General features: G+C 36.6%; 1 protein-coding gene across 1 annotated transcript; it reads right to left on the bottom strand.

Annotated features, from left to right (window-relative positions):
* Positions 1 to 11: 11 nt before the first annotated feature.
* Positions 12 to 22,391, bottom strand: LOC120766956 (bumetanide-sensitive sodium-(potassium)-chloride cotransporter). The gene is made up of 12 exons (XM_040092745.1): positions 21,657 to 22,391; positions 10,968 to 11,061; positions 3,536 to 3,920; positions 3,232 to 3,465; positions 2,847 to 3,163; positions 2,181 to 2,567; positions 1,756 to 2,103; positions 1,446 to 1,687; positions 925 to 1,346; positions 746 to 857; positions 393 to 666; positions 12 to 336 (listed from the first exon to the last, which is right to left on the bottom strand). Exons 1-12 carry the CDS (start codon positions 21,947 to 21,949, stop codon positions 220 to 222), a joined length of 3,225 nt encoding a protein of 1,074 aa, XP_039948679.1. The 5' UTR covers positions 21,950 to 22,391; the 3' UTR covers positions 12 to 219.
* Between the last annotated feature and the right edge of the window lie 583 nt (positions 22,392 to 22,974).

A 22,974-nucleotide genomic window follows, 5' to 3' on the forward strand; every position in this document is an offset into this window, starting at 1 on the left:
CAACATTTTTTATTTTCAATATTCCATTAATATTTTTTCATTGGCTGAGCTTATCAAATTACAAACTAATAATACTACAAGCAAAAAATTAATATACTCCGCAATGTCCATACATACATACATACTTACACATGTATGTATGTATGTTTTAATAAGTGCGTTGGTTGTTTTTGTTTTAATCGTTTATACATAAAAGGCCTTGTGTGTTTGTACTCAAAACTACGAATAGAATGTCAAAACAGGCGTTTGATTGCCACGCGCCAACACTACAGGACAATTAATATCGGTGGTAAGCATCTCCAGCCATGACATATATAACGCAGCTGATATCGCTTCCTGTGAATAAAAATCAGAAATTAATATGTGTTTTTTGTGTATTTGCAAATACGCACCCTTCGCGGCATAGGCAGCGACATAACGACGAGTGTCGCCTTTGACGAGTGCTCAACAACTAATTCGTGTATGCGCAGCTGACGGTGAGTTTTCTCTTCTAACGTGTGCAGCTCTTCTTCAAGATGACGCATTTCATTGAGGGAGTTGTGACAATAACTTTGTATGAGCTGTCTGTGCTTAACCAGGGTGTCCATGCGCGGTTTTGTGGACAGGCCCTTAAGCATTATTAGCTCGGAAAATTTGATGCGGAATTTCTTGAGTAGATTGGTCATGCTGCAGAAGACATGAGTACATTTAGAATGATAATAATACATATGCGTTGACTTTTGTGACGCCACTTGTTGTTACTTACTTCTTCTCCTCCATTACCTCGTCCTTGCCGTGACTCAATGCAAATACTCGTAACTTACAATTTTGATAATTTGAACGTAACGAGAGTATATAAGGCAGCAACATGGTGAGACCTACCAATAATTGGCAAATTTATTGCGTATTAGCAAAGCAAATTTTTTACAGCGTATCCATGCTTACCGCCATCATCGTAAAGCCAGAAAACGTCTATGGTACCCTTGGGCTGTTTGCGCAGGAATACCGTCACAGCGTCGAGCACATCTTTCGGTACTTCGGAACCACCTTTCGTTAAGTACTTTATACCGTCACCTTGACTTACTGTATATTTGCGTGTACTTGTCGTCATATTGGGCACAGATGGCACATTGGACACTGTGAATGAGGAATTGGTGCTGTCAACGCCAGCCAGATTTAAATTAGAGTCCACATGCAGCAATTCCGAAGCAGCATTTGCGCGCGGCATCAAGGCATTCGTGTAGCCCAGTTCATTAGCATTATGCATATGCCGGCCATTTATCGGTATTTCGGGGTTCAATTCGGAAAATTCCAAACCATTCGGTAGACGCAGTATAACCACGCCCATGCGCTGCGAAAATGTATTGCTGAAAGGACAAATATGATGATGAAGCAGTGTCTTTACATGAAGCACATACGCACATACAAATCCACACACGCATACTTTTTAATCCAATGATACTCACTATAAAATATTGAAGTAGCTTTCCACACACTGTCGACGACATTGCACCCAATCGGTTTTGTAGCCCATCAAGACGATGTTCGGTGTTAACTTGCCAAAGCCAGTCGTTTTAATTAGCGCATTAACGCCTTCTTCCATGGACAGGCCATCGATGACATTATAGAAAGACTTAATTTTGCGAGCATCCAAATATTTCTGACCATCTTTTATGACACTCAAACGGGTTTTATAGCTCATACTCATCTAGGAGAAAAGCTAAACGTTACAAGAGATTCTCGATTGTGTCGGAAACGTGCCGCCAATAGACTTACCGGGACAACATTGCCGATAAACATTAGGGAATTGTGTCTGGTGAGCATGTTGCCGAAATCAATTAGCGGTGGGCGACTGCTGGGATCGCCAGAGAGCACCAGTATTTGTGGATGATAGTTTTTCACGTGATCGGAGACGTTTTGCAGGCGATGAACGGCGGTTAGTGTGGCCTTATATTGTTGCTCTTGTGTTGAGGAGCCCCAGTTGGCTTCTGGCTTGCGATACATAACGATTAGGTAGAGAGCAAATATAATGACTAACGTGATGAGAGAAGACTTCCAATCGATTAGGAACATAATCGCGATGCAAAGTATAAATCCAAATAAGCTTAGCCATGTATTGTAGTACTGCAATATAGCAATGCAAAGTAATCGTTAAATCGGTTAGAGTGAACACACTACGCTATAAATATATCGATACTCACTTTGAATGTTGGTCGCCAGCCGAGTGGTTTTACAAATGATGCATGGAATGTGCAGAAGTTAATTAAGGCGTAAGAAGCCAAATAAAAATTTGAAATAAGTGGAGCTATTACGTTCAGCTGGCCGATTAGTAAGAATCCTGCCGATATAAAGAAGGTAAGCACGTAGCCACGGTAAGGCTCCCCATGTTTGCCATAAGGCTTGGAAAAGAAAATCAAACCGGGGTAAATGCGATCTATTCCCAAGGCTTGTACAAGGCGCGGCACGGAAAGTATGTTAGTTAACGCTGTACTCAAAGTCGCTGCAAAGCAGCCGGCGTAGATAAGCGGACCCCAAATAGACATCAGTTGCATAACAGAGTATGAGTTGTGCAGCCCATATTCGCAGGACTGTAAGAAAGCATGTGGTTAATATGTGAATGAGTAAGAATGTCAATGCAGGTAGTTCTGACTACCGCGGATCTCTCGGCAATCAGAAAGGAATGAATTAGATCTTCGTTAGTCCGGATCGTTAATTTGGTATTGTTTTCTTTAAATTCTTTGTCATTAAACTCTATATCAAATATTTCATTATCATATCGATATTGATAGAGCAAACTTTTTAACTGATTTATTTTAAAAATTCTTTAAATTGCCAAAAAATTACTTTGCATACCCTTAGGCACTTACCAAGTTCTGCTTGCACGCCAATTCTGAACTGATCAATGTGCCATTAATCAAATCGGTTACATTACCGGAGGCATCTCGTGCCGCTGCACCGCCCGCGAACAGAACGAAGAGCGCATATGATGCCATTGAAATCATCAGGGCCCAAAATGTGCCCTTAGGTATGGCTGCACCTGGATCCTTTAAGTCGCCGCAAATATTCGCACCCGCTTGTATGCCGGTCACACTGGGGAAGTAAATGGAAAATACACTGAAGAAATCCTGATTGACACCCTCTGAATAGCGATAGTCACCGCCAAAGTTTTCCTTGAAATTACTCCCTGAAAAGTAGTAAATCAATTGATCATTCGTTGACTGACTCGACTCGAGCTGAATTACAATAACTTACAAGAGAAGCCAACAAAGCCTTTTGCGATTGCTTCTTGATCGCCACGCGGCCCGAGGGCAGCGCCAATAAGAAAATTGAAAATAGCCAGAACTATGGTGACGATCAAGAAATTTTGAGCCTTCGACTCCCACTCCATGCCTATGCAGCAAATAAGAATCAACACCACTATCGTACACACGCCAACGATGCGAACATCATTTATGCCTCCATCGATAATCTTGAGGCCATGACTTTCTGTTTAAAAAGAAAAGCAATAATAATAATCCATATATACTAAAAATAGTTCCAACTTTTTAACACTTACTCAATAAGTCGTTTAATGAATCACAGAAACCAATAGTGTTCATGGAAGCAGCGACGGCATTCGCGAATGCAAAGACAACACCAACCGATGCACCAAACTCTGGACCCAGTGAGCGTGAAATGATGAAATAGACACCACCTCCCTTTACCTCACCATTGGTACTGATTGCGGATAATGAGAGTGTGGTGATCACACAAACCACCGCCGAAATGGCTATAATGATTAGTGATTGCATTATACCGGACTCGGCGACTACCCAGCTGAGACGCAGGAACAACATGACACCCCAAATATTGAGTAAGCATGGTATGACGACGCCATTAATCCAACCTAATTTGATCATGTGACTATTGCTTTCGGGTGGCGGCTCCGGCATCTGGATGCTCTATGAGTGAAAAATAAAATTTATGTGCATTTAAGTATATGCATGTACATATGTATATAGCTTTACATAGAAAAAGAAATAGGCTCCGGGGTTTCCTGTCACTTGCCTAAAAATGAACGGCACAAACAGTAGAAAATCTTTTGAATGTTAGTCAGAATCAGAAACCACTACAACTCGGTGAAAGTGCACCAATTATATATGTAGAGATTACAGCAGGTACAGGTTATGTAATTCCTAATCCTGCCTGTTCAACGAGAGTGACAGTCAACAAAAATACTTTTTGCGATTGCGAACAATTCATTGTCTTACATTGGTTGGATGGTCGTATGCTAAAAAATCGCTTTCGTTGTTGTTGTTTTAACGGTTATCAGTCCCCGTTAGGATGGTAAGGGTTATCTGTGTTGTCATCGACGTCATCTAACGGGAGGCCCAGGAAACGTGCTGTTTCGACGGGGTCGGACCAAAGGGTGTTAGATGAGTGGAGTTGGTAGGGCATGCAAAGAGGTGGTCAGTGTCATGCGGACACTCGTTGCATGCAGGACATACATTAGGTACATATGTCTGGGTCAATTCTGGATAGGTAGGAGTTTAACCTGCTACAGTATCCAGAACGAAGCTGCGCTAGGATCATTAGCGTTTCTCGCGGCAACTCGAGCTCTTCGACTGCGATGGGTGGTGGTTTGACTCCAAGAACGCCATTCACGGGAAGAGAGTCGGTGAAGGTGTTATTGGCTCCACTATGAATAGCGGTCAGTACCTGTCGAAAGTCAGTTGCGTCCGAAGTCTGGTCGGCGTACTGTACGACGTCGTCGACGTAGTCAAGGAAGAACCTTTTGATGTTCCTAGGAGGCGGTTCCGCTCCAAGTAGATGGCTGCAAGGATGATTTCTACGAAAACATCCCAGCAGGAACTACTTGCAGAGGAGTTCATTATGCTCCTTAACCGGGAGCATACGCGTCTCTCTGTGTATGTGTTCGCGATAGGAGATATCAAAAGGCATCCCGTCGTGGTCCGGTGTGCAGTATTCTGGTAGGTCTGGAGTTTCCTCATCTGCGTACCACTGCATCCAGCCGACCATATATGTAGGTGTTGCGTAGTTGAGGACCGGCCGGTCGATAGCCTTGTATGTTGCCAACAACGTTTCTTTGTCTTTTCCCCAAGTGCTGCCGGTTAGCGACTTGAGGATCTTGTTGCGGCTCTGTACCTTGATAATAATCGCGGTCGTATGGGGAGTGAAGGAGCATAGCCTATCAAAGGTTACACCTAAAATCTTAGGGTTATTTACCGTCGGAATTTTCACGCCATCGACTGCAATATTATGTTCAAGTCTATACTCCTTCGTCCAGTTAGTAAAAATGGTCGCTGTGGATTCGGTGGGGGAAAGTGTGAGGTTCCGTGCCATCGATTCCAATGTCCGACGTCAATATCGTGCAACACGCTTTCGTATTATTAATCGCTTAAGGCGCACCACCATTAGCCCTTTGGGGAAGACTAAAATTTTCGTGCAAAAGAAAGCATTTGAGAAGATTTTTAAGGCTACTAATTCTTCCATGCTGAACATAGTAGACCCTGAAGGTGGAATTATATAATGAAGTGTGGACTTTTAATATTTTTCGTTTCGTGTTGTGGGACGAAGGCTCTTTCTGCACATTCTACATACAAGAGTTTCATTCATGCGTTTAGTTATTGTCTCCAAACTACAGTGATAGTGCTAGAAGTGCGACGATGATGAAAGTTCCACATCATCATTAAAAGTACACGCTTAAAATGCTGAGCTCTTCGTGCTATTGAATTCCAATAACGAGCTTTTAAGTTCAACGGTTGCTGACTACTCTAATTCTTACGGCAAACGTTTTGTTGGCAAGTGTTAAAGCAAAGCAGAACAATAATTTAAATCGCAGTGCTAAGAGGATTTAAATTGTTCAATTAATTGTAAGTGAAACGCCAAATTGGACTTTTTTGGATGAAATCAATATATTTGCTTGTCTTCAATCACTCTCATTCGCTATTTTAAATGTTTATGTTTACAAATTGTTTATTGCCTTGCGGTATATTTAAATTAAAATAGCTGCTATTACATATTTACAAGCGCATATACATACATATGTATGCATATATGTATGTATAAGTACCTACATATGTATTTATACTATTGTGGGCAAAAAATAGTAAGACATTTTAATTTGCATGTACATATATATGTATGTATAATGTCGATTATAGTAGTAAAAAGTAGCTGAAGTAGCAGAGGTGCAGAATTCAGAGAATATTATGCTTAAGTTTTTGCTTTAACAATTTTCAGACTAAGAAAAGTCAGTGATGATTTATATTGCATTGAAATCTACGGCAACAATTAAACAATTACGTTTTGATTTACAAATGTTACTCATACGTCATGTACACCACTGGAAAATAGTACGTGAACTGTTATGTTGATATGAATCGCACATACTACATGTTTATGAGTAAAGGTTTTATTGCATCTCAATTTCAACTAAAGTTGAGTATGTGTATGTGCTTATAATAATTGTAAACTTATATTATACACACATACGTATATACTTGTATCTATATACATAAATACAAGTAGAATAGATTTTTCCAAAAAAAAAGTTGTCAATTTACTCGTTAACATTATAAACAATTCGTCACAGCGGAATTGAAGCAAATTTAAATTAATTAACGCAAAGTTAATGAATTTTGATTAGCATTGTTAGATCATCTGGTAATAGATGCATACACGCACACACGCATATACACATACACATACTGGACGTAACAATTCGCATACTCATTTAGCTATTTTTTGTTGTACGCCTTGGTGATAATGATCATAACTACATACGCTAATTCGCAACGTGGTGCTAATAATCGCTCGGCTAAAGGAAATAAGTAGTCGGGCAATGAATTGCCAATTGTTGCGCATATTTTCGCATTTTTGGGCACTTATGTGCTTTTGTTTATACGCGTCTGGATATACATACATATGTGAGTAGCTTTGTGTATTGTGTAAATTTTAATTTTGGTGCGCTAAATTGCGCTTTAAATGATCGCATCACTTATTAAGAAACTAATTGTGGGAGTTTAAAAGTCTTCTGCTATGTACGTACATATGTTTGTATGTGTAAATTATATACATATGTGGTGTCAGCACATATTTATTAACCACTTCAATATCAATGGAAAATCCATGAGAAGTTAAGCCGATTTAGTCCGTCTGTCGGTTGTCTGCCTGTACATATATATGTACATAAATCCTTGTTTTGAGATTTAGAATTGAAAATTTACACACGTCGGATATAGCTGTCATATAAATTGGTCGATCAAAATCGAGTCCTGGTTAAGAAAACTTCGTAAGATACTTCCTATAGAGCAATCAATTCTCTACAAAATCTAGCAAACGATATATTAGGTAGTCGAAAAAATCTTTTCGTATTTTGTCAATAGTTGTTGCTGCAGTCGTATACATATGTATCTACAGTGCTACCAATCACATTGTGTCATACCATAAAGTGTTGGAAAGGTGAGATTTTAAGCTTAACAAAAAAAATTTAATTCGGGGAAGTTGAAGAAAAGTTACAGCTGTTCAAAAATGAGTGAAAATAATGAAGAAATTCGCTATATTTTGAAATTTTTGTATAAACAAGGAAAGAATGTCATGAAATTTGTGAAGTTTACGGAGACGATGCTGTATCAGTTCTTGTAGCACAACAATGGTTCGCTCGCTTCCGTTCTGGAAATTTCGATATTAAAGATGCACCTCGTTCTGGTCGACCTATCGTTGAAAAAGTCAATGAAATTATGGAAAAGATTGACTTAAGTAGCCATGACATCGCTAAGGAACTTAACATTCAGCATCAAACGGTTTTGAACCATTTAAAAAAGGATGTCAACAAAAAGAAGCTCGATATTTGGGTACCACATGAATTGTTTGCGAAAAATTTTATGGACCGAATTAACATCTACGATTCTTTGCCGAAACGAAATGAAATCGAACCATTTCTGAAACCAAAGGTAACAGGAGACGAAAAGTGGATTAAATACGGGAATAAAGTGCGTGGTGAAGCTCAACAGGAGCCAGGATTGACGCCTCGAAGGATTATGCTGAGTGTTTGGTGGGATTGGAAAGAACTCATTCTGTCATACTGTCAACAACTGATGAGATTGAAGCAAGCAATCGAAAAAAACAGCCAGAACTGATCAACAAAAAGGGCTTCGTCTTCCATCAGGACAACACTAGACCACACACATCTTTGTGGACTGAGAGAGCTTGGTTGGGAAGTTTTGAGGCAACCACCATATAGCCCTGACCTTGCACCATCGGACTACCATTTGTTTCCGTCAATGCAGAACTCTCTTAATAGAGTAAAGTTGGCTTCAAGAGAAGCCTGTGAAAATTACTTGTCGCAGTTTTTTGCCGAGAAACCAAAAAAGTTTTACAATAATGTCTCTAGCGGAAAACTCAATAATTCGTTGATTCCTTTAAATATTTTCTTTTAATAAATGAATGAAAATCTCTAAACTAACGAAAAAGTTGCCAGTTCTATACGGCATTTGGCCAGTGCAACACGCAACTACCCAGTCAATAACAACAAAACAAAGCACGGCAGACGTAGGTGCATGAAAAAAAAAATCAAATAAAAACTCGAGTGCTGTTGGTCGGTGGCAGCTATATGAATATCGAACATGCCATCAATATGTTAAATGACTGACAGAACCAGATATAACCAGAAAGATAGCAATAAACGGACGCAAGTGGAGTGGAAAAAAAATCAGAATGAAATAATTTTTTTTACACTCTAAATCAATAGATTTGACAAATACTTATAATATACATATATACATACATAAAAAAAAATGGAATAAACGACATTGAAGATTTACTTCTATGTGACAATATTTCAACGGTAACAATAAGTCGCGGTGCTAATACTGCTACTGATACTATCAGAAGCAATTTTATGAAACAAAATAAATAATTAAAAGCAAGTATTCGTACAACAAGTTGCTTGCAAAAATACATACATATGTATGTATTTATTTAGAGGAAATTAAGAAAATATCACGGCACGATTCTTCAAAACTTTGGAAAGTAAAAAATAGAGCAAAGAACTGGCAGACAGAGTTACAATACTCTCTAATATTCCATGCAACACGAAATAGCTGAAATGTTCAACATTCATCATCAAAGCGTTTATGCCGCTTAGAAATTGGGAGAGTTAGGTATTGATTCGCGAACACAATTTTCGTCTTAATATTACTGGGATCACAGCGGTATATGATTTAGAGTGACATACCACAAGACCAGCAGAGGCCTGTATTTACAGCGTCTTATAACCTATTACTTACGCTTTCATTCATCATCATTACTCGTTTAAAATAACCTTATGTGTAACGCTTTGAGGCTGATAAGAAATATAGACGAATATTTATGATATTGAAAGGCTTGTCATGAGTAAACGCTAATTGAGTTATCTTTCCATCACAGTTAGTTGCGAGGTGTTATCGGTAAATCTGAAGTTCTTGTCATTATTTACGTCGGCATAGAGTTTTAGTATATCGTACATAGTACATACTTACAAAATTTTACACTGTGGAAAATATTCAAATTTCGAATACCAAGCATAACTCAAACTGGTAAGAGGCAACAACTAAATAAAGCTTGATTTTACATTTGAAAAATAAAACGATGAACTGCTATTTTCAATGTTGTTTTGGTAAGTGAAGGAGATGTTGCCCATACGCCCAGCTCATGCTCATTGCATTAATAAATATTAGTTAAAAATCGGAGGTGTATGCAATTCTACTTCTCATTTTAATAATTTTTTGCTAGGCCTCTTTTTACACTTTCTACTAAAATTTATAACAGTAATTTTTATACCATCAGAAAGTAGATACTATTTCAACGAATATAAAGCCTATTGACTTTATAAAAAATCTGATATTTTGACGTAAGAATTTTTGATTGAAAATTAGCGTATTTCTTGATATTGGGTCAATATAAGGAGAAGAAATGAAAATTACTATATAAATATTGTTTGGGACACAAGAACGTAAGTTCACATCAAATTTCGTGGAAGGAAAAAATTGTGTGTTCAAGATAAAAATAAAAAATCCAAAAACTTGGTTGTTTGAATCTTTTACGTGAAATTTGAGGTTATATGAAAAAGTTTGTATACAAAAGTTCTTCATCTTTTCCTTACCTACAAGACTGGAATATAACTTTTTTCTATAGACCCCGTGGCTTTAACGGAAACCGTTTTTAACACCACTTCAACCACGTTCCTCCGCTTTCCTTATTCGACCCATACATTATTCTTCTTTCAATGCTTGTCATTTAGCTCTTTCTCTCTCTCTTTCACTATTGTGACTTCCTCTCTTTTTTTAATTTTCACAGGCTTCTGCTAGTATATTAGTGAATTAGATCATCGGTTCAGAATGTTCGAGTGCCTGCCACTTGAATATTGATATTTACCATGCATATACGTACAGTAGGGCGCAAAAATGAGTACATATTCAAATATCGCATACTCATTACTTGAGAAAATCTGAATCTAAATAATTTGTTCGAAGTTTATAGTGTTGCCTTATGTTAGCTATTTTGTCAAATACAAAAATCTGTTCATGCAATGACTGGATTTTGATCATATGACAGCTACATATGTATATTCTACCGATATAGATGGTTCCGAAAAACCAGTTTTTCGGGAAGAGGAGAATGTGTCTTAGAAATTGAGAGACTAGTAAGCGTGTGTACAGACGGACACTGCAAGGTCAACTCAGCTCGTCACGCTGATCATTTATATATAGTATGTATATGCTATCTAGGTTAGGTTTACAGGTTCAACATAATTTTTACATTCATATCTTCTGTTCTTTTTTATTTGAAAAATCATGTAACTCCTCGCCCGTTCTTTCAACCGTTTTCCTAACTGTTAAGCTTGAGTCATGTCCCTCTAAAATCTAAAATATTATGCGTAGTTGTTGTTGGCTCTTGTATTATATTTAAATATATTTGTCGGTGACGTTTGTTTGTTATTGACTTACCTGTTCTTGCAGCTCGCCATGCAGTTCGCCAATCGATGGCCGCTTCATGTTTCGCTTTGATATTCTGTAATTATCTAATCTCGGTAATGCTTCCCTGTAAAATGCGATTAATGTGAATTTATTAGTATTGACAAAGCAGCGGCTATAGAGACTTATAGCATTTGGTATTCAATTTACAGTTTTAAAATGATATTTTGGAAAGAAAGTGTTATATTAGTGTGATAATAATTATATAAAAAGGTGTACAACCTTATAAACGTCTTTGAGAGTCTTGAAAACAGTTGAGTGCTCTACCAGCGCTTGCTGAATGTTCCTGCCAAGATTCAATTCTGATGAAATATATAGCTAGAAAGAGGTTATGATAAATTAAGTGCCGCCGATTTACATTAATTGGTTTCTGACCACCCTAGCCTATCTGCAGAATGATAAAATTATTTTGGGAAATATTATGCAGACACATAAGGCAGTAATAACTCTTCCCATATCGACTGAGTTTGCAGTTAGAGCGCACTTGGTGACCAGCGTAAGGTAATCGGCTCTGTGTTCATATAAGTAGCCGACAAGCATCATCTGTCCGACTACCGCCGTAAAACACACATTTATGTTCATTGGCAGGTGTGCTGCAAATGAACCTAATCACACAATAGTCACGTGTGCTTTAAAGCGTATGAGAATTGTGTTGTGGCCTCGCCTGCTAATTGAATTTAACTATACTACTTGAGTTATCTCTGCCAAAGTCATTGACAACATTTTACATTGTTGTCATAATCTACGAACTAGGCTTGTTCAGCACCCAAATAACGTTAGACAATCGGTATGTTAGTGATAACTTTTGGATTAAATTTCATTCTTACACATTACACATTTGATCGATTTGCAGCGAAGTTGTTACCTGCTTTACATATTGTACATTCTTAACAAAGTTTAATTGGAACACAATCATGCCCAGTTGACTTTATAATAAGTGTTGTATAACGGGCAAAATCTCTCTATCTCCCAATATAAAGACTATATTTGTCAGATATAACCAATATAGATCCATATTATATTCAATACCCAATTTTTTTCAACATGAGGGGTATCTATTATATCGTTTTTCCTTGACCAGTAAGGCTAAGGGAAGTATCGGCCCGATTCAGCCCATTTAGGATACACAGACATATCATTGTCAGAGAAGGATTATCCCTAAATTAAAATTATATATCTTACACATTGACCGACATTTTTCATCAAAAGTCAACTACAAGTACTGGGTTCCAAACATTCGGTACCTAGGGGGCTTGAACAGTTTTTGTTGAATTTGAAAAATTTTGGTCGTAAGGTGGCATAGTGCTTAAGTGACTCTCGCGCCTCGATGTGATGTGCTTTAAAAGTCACGAGATGAGCTGCCAGGAAGCTGGCTGCCAGCTGGCTCTATATAAATAAAGCAGGCACTCTGCCTGGTTAGTGCTTGGGTGACGCTCGCGCTCCGATGTGATGTGCTTTAAAAGTCACGAGGTCAGCTGACAGCAAAACAGGCACTGTGCCTGGTTAGTGCTTAGGTGACGCTCGCGCCTCGACGTCATGCGCTTTAAAAGTCACGAGGTGAGCTCACGCGAATCTGGCTGCCTGCTAGCTTTATATAAATAAAGCAGGCACCGTGCCTGGCCAGTGCTTAGGTGATGTGCTTTCAAAGTCATGAGATGAGCTCACGGGAAGCTGGCTGCCGGCTGGCTATATATAAATAAAGCAGGCACCGTGCCTGGCTAGCCCTTAGGGGACGCTGGTGCCTCGATGTGATGTGTTTTAAAAGTCACGAGGTGAGCTGACAGGAAGCTGGCCGCCAGCTATAAATAAAACAGGCACCGTGCCTGGTCAGTGCTTAGGTGACTCTTGCGCTCCGATGTGATGTGCTTTAAAAGTCACGAGGTGAGCTCACGCGAAGCTGTCTGTCAGCTAGCTCGATATAAATAAAGCAGGTATGCCTGGCTAGTCATCTAGACTCTCGCGCCCCGATATTAAGCTAGCTCTATCCCCGAGAAATGGGATTTCATCAAAAGCACATCGTCCAATTTTCATATTGGACACCTTTCAGCTATCATCTCGGCGGTAAAGTTTAATGTCTCAGGAGTATTTCGTTTTTGATTTATTGTGCTTCTAGTAGTTTTTAATAGTACTGTTATATATAGGTAGATGTTCTTATAATATTTGGTTGTTGGAACTTTATCGGTTTAGGATATACTTATGTACATTAAACTTATTAGAGGGCAGGGCCATGCCTGCTTTTTAGCCCACAGTTGCCCCTTGCTACTTTTTGGGTTAATAGTATTTTTTGGGCGTGGCAGTAATCCGATTACTCGCATCCACGAACTCTTTTTTTTTTGTACTAAGCAATTCGCGTACCAAGTAGATATCTTATTATACCCTGCACAGGGTATATTAAGTTTATCACGACGTTTGTAACACCCAGAAAGAAGCGTCGGAGACCCTGTAAAGCGTATATATAAATGATCAGTATGTTGAGCTGAGTCGATTTAACCATGTCCGTCCGTCTGTATATATACGAACTAGTCCCTCAGTTTTTAAGACATCCTTTTGAAATTTTGCAGATGTCATTTTCTCTTCAAGAAGCTGTTCATTTGTCGGAACGACCGATATCGGACCACTGTAACATATAGCTGCCATATAAACTGAACGATCGGAATCAAGTTCTTGTATGGAAAACTTTCACATTTGATAATGTATCTTCACCAAATTTGGTATAGATTATTTTCTAAGGCAACAATGTGATCTCCGAAAAAATTGTTCAGATCGGATTACTATAGCATAATACATACAAACTGAACACTTAGTTACTAAAAGAAATGCACCTGTGAAGGGTATATTAGCTTCGGTGCAGCCGGACAGGCAGACAATCACCCGGATTTCAACTTTTCACGTCATCCTGATCATTTGTATATATATCTATGTATATACATATATCTATCTCGTTTAGTTGTAGGTGATACATAGTATAACCGTTAGGTGAACATAACTAACTTGCCCTTAAGAAGACACTATTGACTTTGCTTGCATATTCCTCCGTCCTTATGACTTGCTTTTTCTCAGTGCTGTAGGTATTTTGCCGTTCTATTCTCTGGAAAAAGAAATTGCACGTGAAAGCAACAACAAAATTATGCAGCTGAAATCAATAGAAGAGAGTATATGGATGCCTCATTGAAATGAAGTAACTGGCTGCTATTATACTTCAATCCAATTTAAGTCAGTTGTTTACTCGCTTTGACGTTCTCTAGTTACCACAAATCAAGTGATTAATGTCGCTATATCCGCTGCTTCATACCGCACATGTTGAGTCACTATGTTATCTATGGTATATTTTGACAGGAAGTATCATGCATTTAAAACTTAAAATTGATTGGTTGATTTAAGAAAGACTTTTCTTTTCTTGTTTAAAATTTTAAAATACACCGTTACTCGCTATATATCGTTAAATAATCAAAATGCAGACAATCCAAACGCTAAATTTACTATGTACATATGTATGTACATATATTGCCTTCGATACATGCGTACATACATATGTATGTATTTTAACAGAATGAAATTAATTAAAAAATCTGGGCTAATTGTAAAAAAGGGCAAAATAATATTCTTTCTGCTTTATTGGATTTTATTACTCTTTGTAATTGTAGGTAGAACTTGCTCTCTTTGCGTTTATATGTATATATGTACATATATACTTGTATGTATGCATGCATGTAAATGTATAAGTAGGGATGAACAAATTTTTGTTTTAATACCAAGAGACTTAGCTTTCAAACAAACTTTGTCTCGAAAAAAAATCGTGATTTTACAGCGTCCAAATTCCCCGATTAGTAACGTATGTCATTAATTTTCGCCCTTTTTAAGGTATTCCACACCCAAGGCGAATGTATGTGTGTGTAGATAGTGCGCTAAAGAACAGTTTATTTTCATAATTTTTTTCTTTAACAGCTGGCGAAGAAACTTTGTAATTAATACAATATATGATTTGAGTTTTGGCAATTAAATGAAAAATTCTTTCTTTCAAAATACATTGGAAATAAAAGAAAATAATTCAATCTTAGAACTTACAGACCAAGGGCTGTCAGTAATCAGCACTTTGTATTTAATAATAAATATATACTCGTATATGGTGTACACTTCTAAAAAGCTTGCTAATAATAAATTTTTCTCAAAAAAACAGTGTATATTATCAGGCCGTCTTTAAGCAGCAAAGCTTTTTTTGTTCTTAGCACTTCGAGGTCATACATTTTTGTTAAAACAAGTTGATCCGAGTAATAGTTTCGGAGATACTGCCTTGAGAACTTATGCGCTTGAAGCTAGCTAGGCTAAGTACGCAATCTTTAAGCGCGTTTTTATTGAAGCTGTTCCTTTGAAGTTGATTGGAAAGATTTCTCGAGAACTACTCAACCGATCTTCATGAAATTTTACACAGGTCTTTGAGTTACAATTCTTAAAGACTGGGTCGAAGGATTTTATTTCGATTACAACTATTTGAAAAAAAAATGTCGCGAAATTTTCACTGAAAGGAGTTATCCTGCCAACGCGGGCAGGATAGTCTAACCAAAAATACCGTCGCAATGGCCGAACTTAATATATTTTTCTCCAAAAATTTCAGAATTTCTTTGTTAATAGTGTATGCTTGTAACAATAAAAAATTCGAATAAAATATTTAATTCATTATTAAAGAAAAAAATTGTTTATAAAGGCTTTGGCAATATTACGATGCTTGCGGCGGTATTTGTCATGACATGTAAAGAATAACAACAACAAAACAAAATAAGAGTGAATTGCATGTAAAATTGTGGAACTTTGAAGTGAAATATCTCGAAAACTATGCGTCTGAGGACGGTATAATTGTGTATATTTTTTAATCCTGAGGACCTCCTCTATCCATCGGTACCATAAAATCGCGGCGTAATCGTGCCAAGGCTTTTGTTACCCGAGGAAACCCATGTAAAACTCATTAATCAATGATTTTTTTTTGCGAAACACGCCGAATTTTATAATAATGTGATTTATATCAGTGCAGAGTCGTAAACAAACAACTACCAACCACATACGAATTGACATATGGAGATCAAATTTTACACGAGCATAAAAAAGTCAAACCCATCCAGGAAGAAAGCTTTTTATAAAGTTCGAGTGCGCAGTTTATATGAATCTGTTCGGGTCATATTTGATCTTGAGTGTATATGAATCTGTTCGTGCCATATTTGATCTTGAGTGTATACGAATCTGTTCGGGTCATATTTGATCTTAAGTGTATACTCGTGGGCCTTAAATATACAATTCCAAATGTTGGCTAAAATATGCCTGTTTGCCCTCATTATTATAAATTATATTCCGCGTGCTTAAATATTTACAAACATATGCATATATAAACATACATACTTGTATATATAGATTGTGGAAAAAATAATTTTTGAGGCATACAAGAGTGCGAATGTTATAACGATATTTTGCTAATTTCATTTCATTTCATTTCATTTCCCTGCAGTGTGTTTGAAATAAGCTCACCGACCTGAATTCAATTGGTATAAATCAAATAATCGAGCTGATCGCCCTCATTAAATATATTTTTCATTTGAAATTGGGTTGAAAGTAAACATACAAATTTACACACCGACACAGCAAAAGGCGCGCTAATTATAAAATCAAATTTGTAGAGTGAAATATTTCACTAAAAAAAAAAATAAATAAAAATATATTTAGTTGGATAAACAATATGAATTCATGGGCTTTTAAGATGTATTCCAAACTGTTTTGCTTGATATTATTGAATGAACTACCAAATGACCAATTGTGAAGAATTAAATAAAAGTAGAATGACAATATGGCTACCGTTAAGCATAGGAGATGTTCCAGCAACAATATGAGCGACTTGACTCTGCCTCATATTTATTTGTTGTAGTTGATACTTCAACAAAGTTTATTTTGACGCTTCAGCAATGTAAGCTTTGCTTATTTTGATATATTTCTGTGCTTTTTTAAAGCAAAAACTACAAATGGGTTACTTAACGTAAAAAATGCACCTTCGTAAATTATAAAACGGTAAACGAGAGTGAATAGATAAGGAAATTCTTTGAATTTGTATTCTTGACAAACACTGTGATTATTTAAATTGTGTTTTTCATAATAAGTACTCAAATAAATTGCACTCACATGTTAAGGCTTCAAACTTTCCACTTAGAGATAAATATATTGACAAATCTCCATGAAGAGTATCAAATGTAAATGTAGGTACTTCTTGTGTGTACATACATATATTAGAATTAGTTTTTGTAAGTCTGAGAGTGGCTAAGCTCAGATACAATTTCCTCGAAGCTTTTTAGCAGCTTAGTTGTTATTGGTTATTGTCTGAAGCAATAATGCAATCTCCTCAAAAATGTTCAGATCCTATTACTATAGCATATAAATAACTGCCATACAAACTGAACGATTGGAATAAAATTCTTGCAAGGAGCTTTTATAATTGTGAAGATGTTATAGCTTTGGCGCAACCGATGTTAATGTTTTCTCTTGTTTTTGGGCCATTTTGTTAAAATCAGAATTTTGACTATTCCTTCAATCATTGCCAGCATTCAAATCCATTAATAATTGATTTTTTTTTGGTTTTTGGTTTATAGAAAAATTTAAGCAGACAAATATTCCTGACCATCAAACACCTTTTTCCGAATTCAAGAGGATCGGCTACGGAAACAAGAGAATTCAAATATTTTCAAAATAAATTGAAATAAATTAAGTTCACATTTTTTACAAATTAATTAAAAAATGTCTCTAAAAAAATACAAAGAAACCCGCTTTTTTTTGACTTGCAAGTGGATATAACCTCTTTGAGGAAATAGGTTACTTGAAAGTTATTCTTGCCCATTGAATACGAATTAGAGAAACCGTTGGTATAAGTTTTCAATTTCTTTTACCGAATTATCAGTTTTTCTATTTTTGAAAACACTCTTCTTCCCTTTTTCCTTTTTGCGATTTATTCGAGTGTTTCGGCTGATTTCATTTCAATTGCTGGAAAAATTAATTTTTCATCGGCTTGCAGACAAATATATTTATATAGGTACGCGTGTGCATACATACATATTTATAATATGCGGGATATTTTCGATTATTACAAAAGTGCGATGAAAATGAAATCTTAAATTTTCATTTCGCAAGCTCTTTTGGCCTGGTGAGTGAAAATAAATATTTAATGAACGAAATACAGTGATATATTTGGCAAATCTCAAAATAATATTTTGGTGAATTACATTTCTGAATGCAAATTTTGTTTATGTGCAACGATTGAACGAGTATCAAAGCAATTTTGTATATACACACGTATTTACATACACTTGCCAGCATAAGTCTGCGTACAGATAAAAATTATTGAAAATAATATCATACGATTGATTAATATCTAGTGGAATATCCTTTTCTTTTGAGTACTTCTATAAGACGTCTGGGCACAAGTTTCCCTTTTCGCACATTCCTCGATTATAATATCCTTGAGCATACTTCTTGATGTTATGTCGTGTTTTTGGATTCTAAAGAAGTTAAAGAAACATAGCTTGGTTTAGATCCGGAGATTAAGGAGGCGTTCGCAACTCTTTTTTTTATATTATACATAAGTCAGAGCTTCACAGTTTGTGCATTATGTTTCGGATCGTTTTCTTGCTGAAACCAAAAACTCTGTTTCGAACCCAATTGCTGGGCACTTTGCAGAAGATTACTTTTCAAATTTTGTATATATAATCTCTATTCCATTATGGAGTCAATAAATGTGAGTTTTCCCATACTGTTGGCTGTCATACAGACCCAAACCATAACACCGCTTCCACCATGTTTTACACTTGGCACTATATTTTCTTTTTCATAAACCTCCTCCATATCAATTTCTTCCCTTTTATCCCGAAGATGCAAAACTTGCTCTCGTTCGTAAAAATAACACAATCCCAAAACTCTGGGGGCTTTGAAACATATTCATTCGTGAAATCCGTCCGTCACTGCCTACTCACTTTCGAAATATAGGGTTTCTTACGGGCTACTCCACTATCAATCCAGCTTTTTTCAAAGTTCTACAAACTGTAACGTCGGAATCAACTTTAGAAAACCTTTTCTGCACTTCCATTTGCAATCGATGAGCTGTCATCCAGAAACATAGCTGGAAAAACGTCGTGTTAACTTCAAAGAAATAGCATGGATTGCTTCAACTCATTTTGGTAGGGTTAGCCTTGAAGAAGTAGCAAAGGATTTTAACATATGTATGTATCTTATGGATCGCCTCGACACATTTTAGTTAATGTTTCGGGTATGAAACGTGTCAATGCTAGACTAAGAGTTGAATCTTCGCAAAGGACCAATCTGGTCTATGCGTGTCTTATTGGCCTACCAGATTAACCTAACCTAAGTGTTGAAATTTTTGTATAAACGACGTCGAGTAGAGAGCCATTACAGTTGACAAGATGTGGTTTGCTTAATATGATGTCGAAACTGTAACAATCTAGCAAATTGCGCACCAAGAATGAGCCAAAACCAAAAAAAAAACAAAATTCGTTGAAGGCACTGAAGGCCATTTCAGGCCAGGCTGATAACAAGTGTGTGGAAGATTGTATTAAACTTTGGCATGCTTGTATTGGCTCAAAAGTGGTCGATAATAAAGATTTGTATTAAAACACGTGCAAATGCATTTTTTGTCAGCACGGGTCAAATTTGTTAATACGATATAACATTTCAGGATTTCTTCTTTTTTTTTAGTTCGAAGGTTGCTAAGCAGCCTGTAATAATATTTTCGTAGTCCGTTTTTATTTTACTTATGTACAATGCATATCTAAGGTTTATATATGAGAAAACGGAATCTGACGAGAACACTCAAATTTATTTACTTATAGAGTCTTATAAAGCTGTGCGCTGGTGTTCACAAAGTTTCGCTAATAATGTACCAATTTAAACTAGAATATTGATGCAATTGAGTCAATATAATTATGCCTAAGCAAATTGAAATCTGAAAATTTTACACATTTTTCTTAAATTTTTTTTTTTTAATTTAATATTTTGCTTATAACCTTTAAGTTTAATTAATTAAATTCTAAAATGTAATAAGTGTCGATTAGTGAACAATAGACAATGATGCAGTGAAATAAAGTTTAATTTTACATACAAAAGTAAACAGGACTTTTCGAATCTAGCGCCCCCTGGTGGCGCTATCTATACGTCAAGAATAATTAATAATAGCAATTAGAATCTGCTATCTTTATCGATTGTCCAGTGAGAATTTCATGACATTTCATTGATTGGAAGTGAAGTTATTGCGTTTTAAGTGTCAGTATGTTTGTGTTATCGGTGCGAAAATGAGCTTCGAATAAAGAGCCAACATTAAATTTTGTTTTAAAATTGGCAAAACTTTTACCGAAACGTTCCAATTGATGAAACAAGTTTATGGCAATGATTGCTATCCCGTAACAGAGTGCACGAGTGGTTTCAACGTTTTCGAAGAGGTCGTGAGGACATAAATGACGATCAACATGTGAGCCAATCCAAGTCCGTGATCACCGGATATTCTATCGAAACTGTGAGTGAATTCATCAAAAATCAGCCGAAATCATTATTGAAATTCATGGAAATGAAATTGAATATCCCCAAAACATCGATTTATCGCATTTTGACCAAACATTTGGGCTTACGAAAGGTGTGTGCACGGTTTGTTGCGCGCAAATTGACTGACGACCAGAAATTGCTCTCATCGATGGACGCTTGTGACCGATTATTTGACCAAAAATCACATTTTAATCATTAACCACTCCCTATATTCACCTGATACTTCTTCCCTGACTTGTTCCCTTTCGGAAAAATGCATTTACCCTTGAAAGAAAAGCGTTATGCAGACGTAGAGGCCATTCAAAAGGCTTGCACCGGCATACTGGCGCCCATACCGGCCAACTAGCTAAAACACTCGTTCGACATGCTTTTGGGCCGTGCAAAAAGCTGAATTGAAGCAGAAGGAAACTATTTTGAATAAAATTAATTGCCGAAAAAACCATTTGTTCTGTTTTTTTTTTTAAGTCCTGTTTATCTTCGAACGCACCTTGTAATTTTACACATTTTCAAATCAAACACTTAACTCCAAAATCATACAATGGGAAATGTAAATAAATTTAAGGTCCGTAAATTTGTGTTGAGAGAACTTAAATTGTAATAAAATGTATACATATTAATAAATAGTAATACATTGCATGACTTCAGTCTACATCTCACTTCATTGTCTTCTTACTTTTTCTCATTCACATTTGAAATTCATATTTTATGTTACATTTAACAGATATATATATATACATATATATATATATATATACATATATATACATATATATACATATATACATATATGTTCTAGTCTACGCTATCTCAAAAAAAATTATTTTTTAGCAAATAAATTAACGGTTTCTCGTAATTGGGCTGACAAAGTGTAGTAATTGCTTCAAATTGAGCAAAAAGCCTGATTAGAAAATAATTCTACACTTTTACAGTTCTACTATAGCGCAAAAAAATAGTTCGTGCATAAACACTTGATTTCTTTTAAATCGTGTTTTTGTCAATCTTTAACTACCACTTTACAAAGCAAAAAAAATGGTTTGTAAATTCAAAAATGACACAAAAAGTTTGGACATATGTATTTTTACTTACGTTGTTAGCTGCGCCAAACTGAATTTGCGTTCATCCTCCTGCCTCGAATTCTTGCGTAGAAAGTGTCCGAAGCCGCGCAGCGAGAGGCGGGAGTTTTTACGGCTTGCAGGATTGCCACCGTCGGTGCTGAGGTGATTGGGATCGGCCAGCGCATTGGGCGCACTATGGTTTGCATTTGGCGGATGTCCATTATACTGTTGGGTTGGGGTTGTGCTAGATAAACTCGCCGATATGGTGGGTATTGTGAGGCCAACCTGATCTTCGGCATTGCCGTTTGCTGTGTGATCAGCCATTTTTCTTGTGTTATTTCAAATACTTAATATTCTAATATTTTTTTAGCAACACTCGTCAAACATATACATATGTATATGGGTAACAAAATATTAAAATAGTAATTTCGTGTGTTTTTTTTTCAATTTAAACAACGTTTTTCATTTTTAATGCACTTTAAACATAATTTCTCAACATGAAATCCTTGCTCACTAATTATTTATTTTAGTGATTTATTTTAGTTATTTATCGTTTGGTCACGTTGCTAGTTTTAATTATTGCATAAATTAGAACATACTCATTTTATCGCTCACTTATTTTCGTGTGCGTTTTTTCAAGTTTTACGGTTAGCTTTCCGTTTCCGGCTTGACGCTTTCGTTACACTTTTCTTCGCCTGTTGAGTACGTATTGCGGCGTTGTGAACTGGCTACTCACGACTGCACGATTTCGTTGCGAACTTTTCGGTATATCAGCGGCAAATAACTGAAAATTATTAATTACAGTTTCTTTTATCTCAATCGATGTGAATCGAAGTATAATAACAGAGAACAGCGAATGAGTTGAATAACACGACGAGCGACCGCAAGCGCCATCGTACGCTGGCTGCAACAACAATGCCAACGACAGCAGAATGCGAGCGAGCAGAGAAAAAATAAAAGTTAAATTAAAAAAAAAATATCACGAAGTGCTAGAGTCAAGCGGTATTCTTGCTGTGGGGAGTGCAGCTACTTCGCGAGAGTCGCCCAAAGCACATATACGAACGTACATACATATATATATAAATTTCGTATATACGCGTTTACTGCTGCTTAGGTATATGCATGTGTAGTAGTATCAGCTGACAGTCAGCTGGTAGTGTGCGATCACTCAGGGATATTGGCCAGTTTGCGCTGCGGTTTGCATGTGTGCGTATGTGTTGAATATTGTTCAAATTTACTTTCTACTTGTAATGTGCGCAGGCGCTCATTTAAATTAGCCCAATGATTGGGATTCAAATCAAATCTCAAACAAATGTTAATTGCCAGGCACTCTATAAGTACATATGTAT

Source organism: Bactrocera tryoni, chromosome 1 (genome assembly GCF_016617805.1).
Source record: "Bactrocera tryoni isolate S06 chromosome 1, CSIRO_BtryS06_freeze2, whole genome shotgun sequence".
Taxonomy (NCBI): Eukaryota; Metazoa; Arthropoda; class Insecta; order Diptera; family Tephritidae; genus Bactrocera; species Bactrocera tryoni.

Bases quoted from the DNA above. Each gene is read 5' to 3' on its own strand.
- LOC120766956 (XM_040092745.1), bottom strand. From the start codon at position 21,949: ATGGCTGATCACACAGCAAACGGCAATGCCGAAGATCAGGTTGGCCTC. The intron at 2,104-2,180 runs GTGAGTATCGAT...GCTATATTGCAG, and splicing joins GCTGGCGACCAACATTCAAA to TACTACAATACATGGCTAAG. The intron at 1,347-1,445 runs GTGAGTATCATT...TTGTCCTTTCAG, and splicing joins AGCTACTTCAATATTTTATA to CAATACATTTTCGCAGCGCA.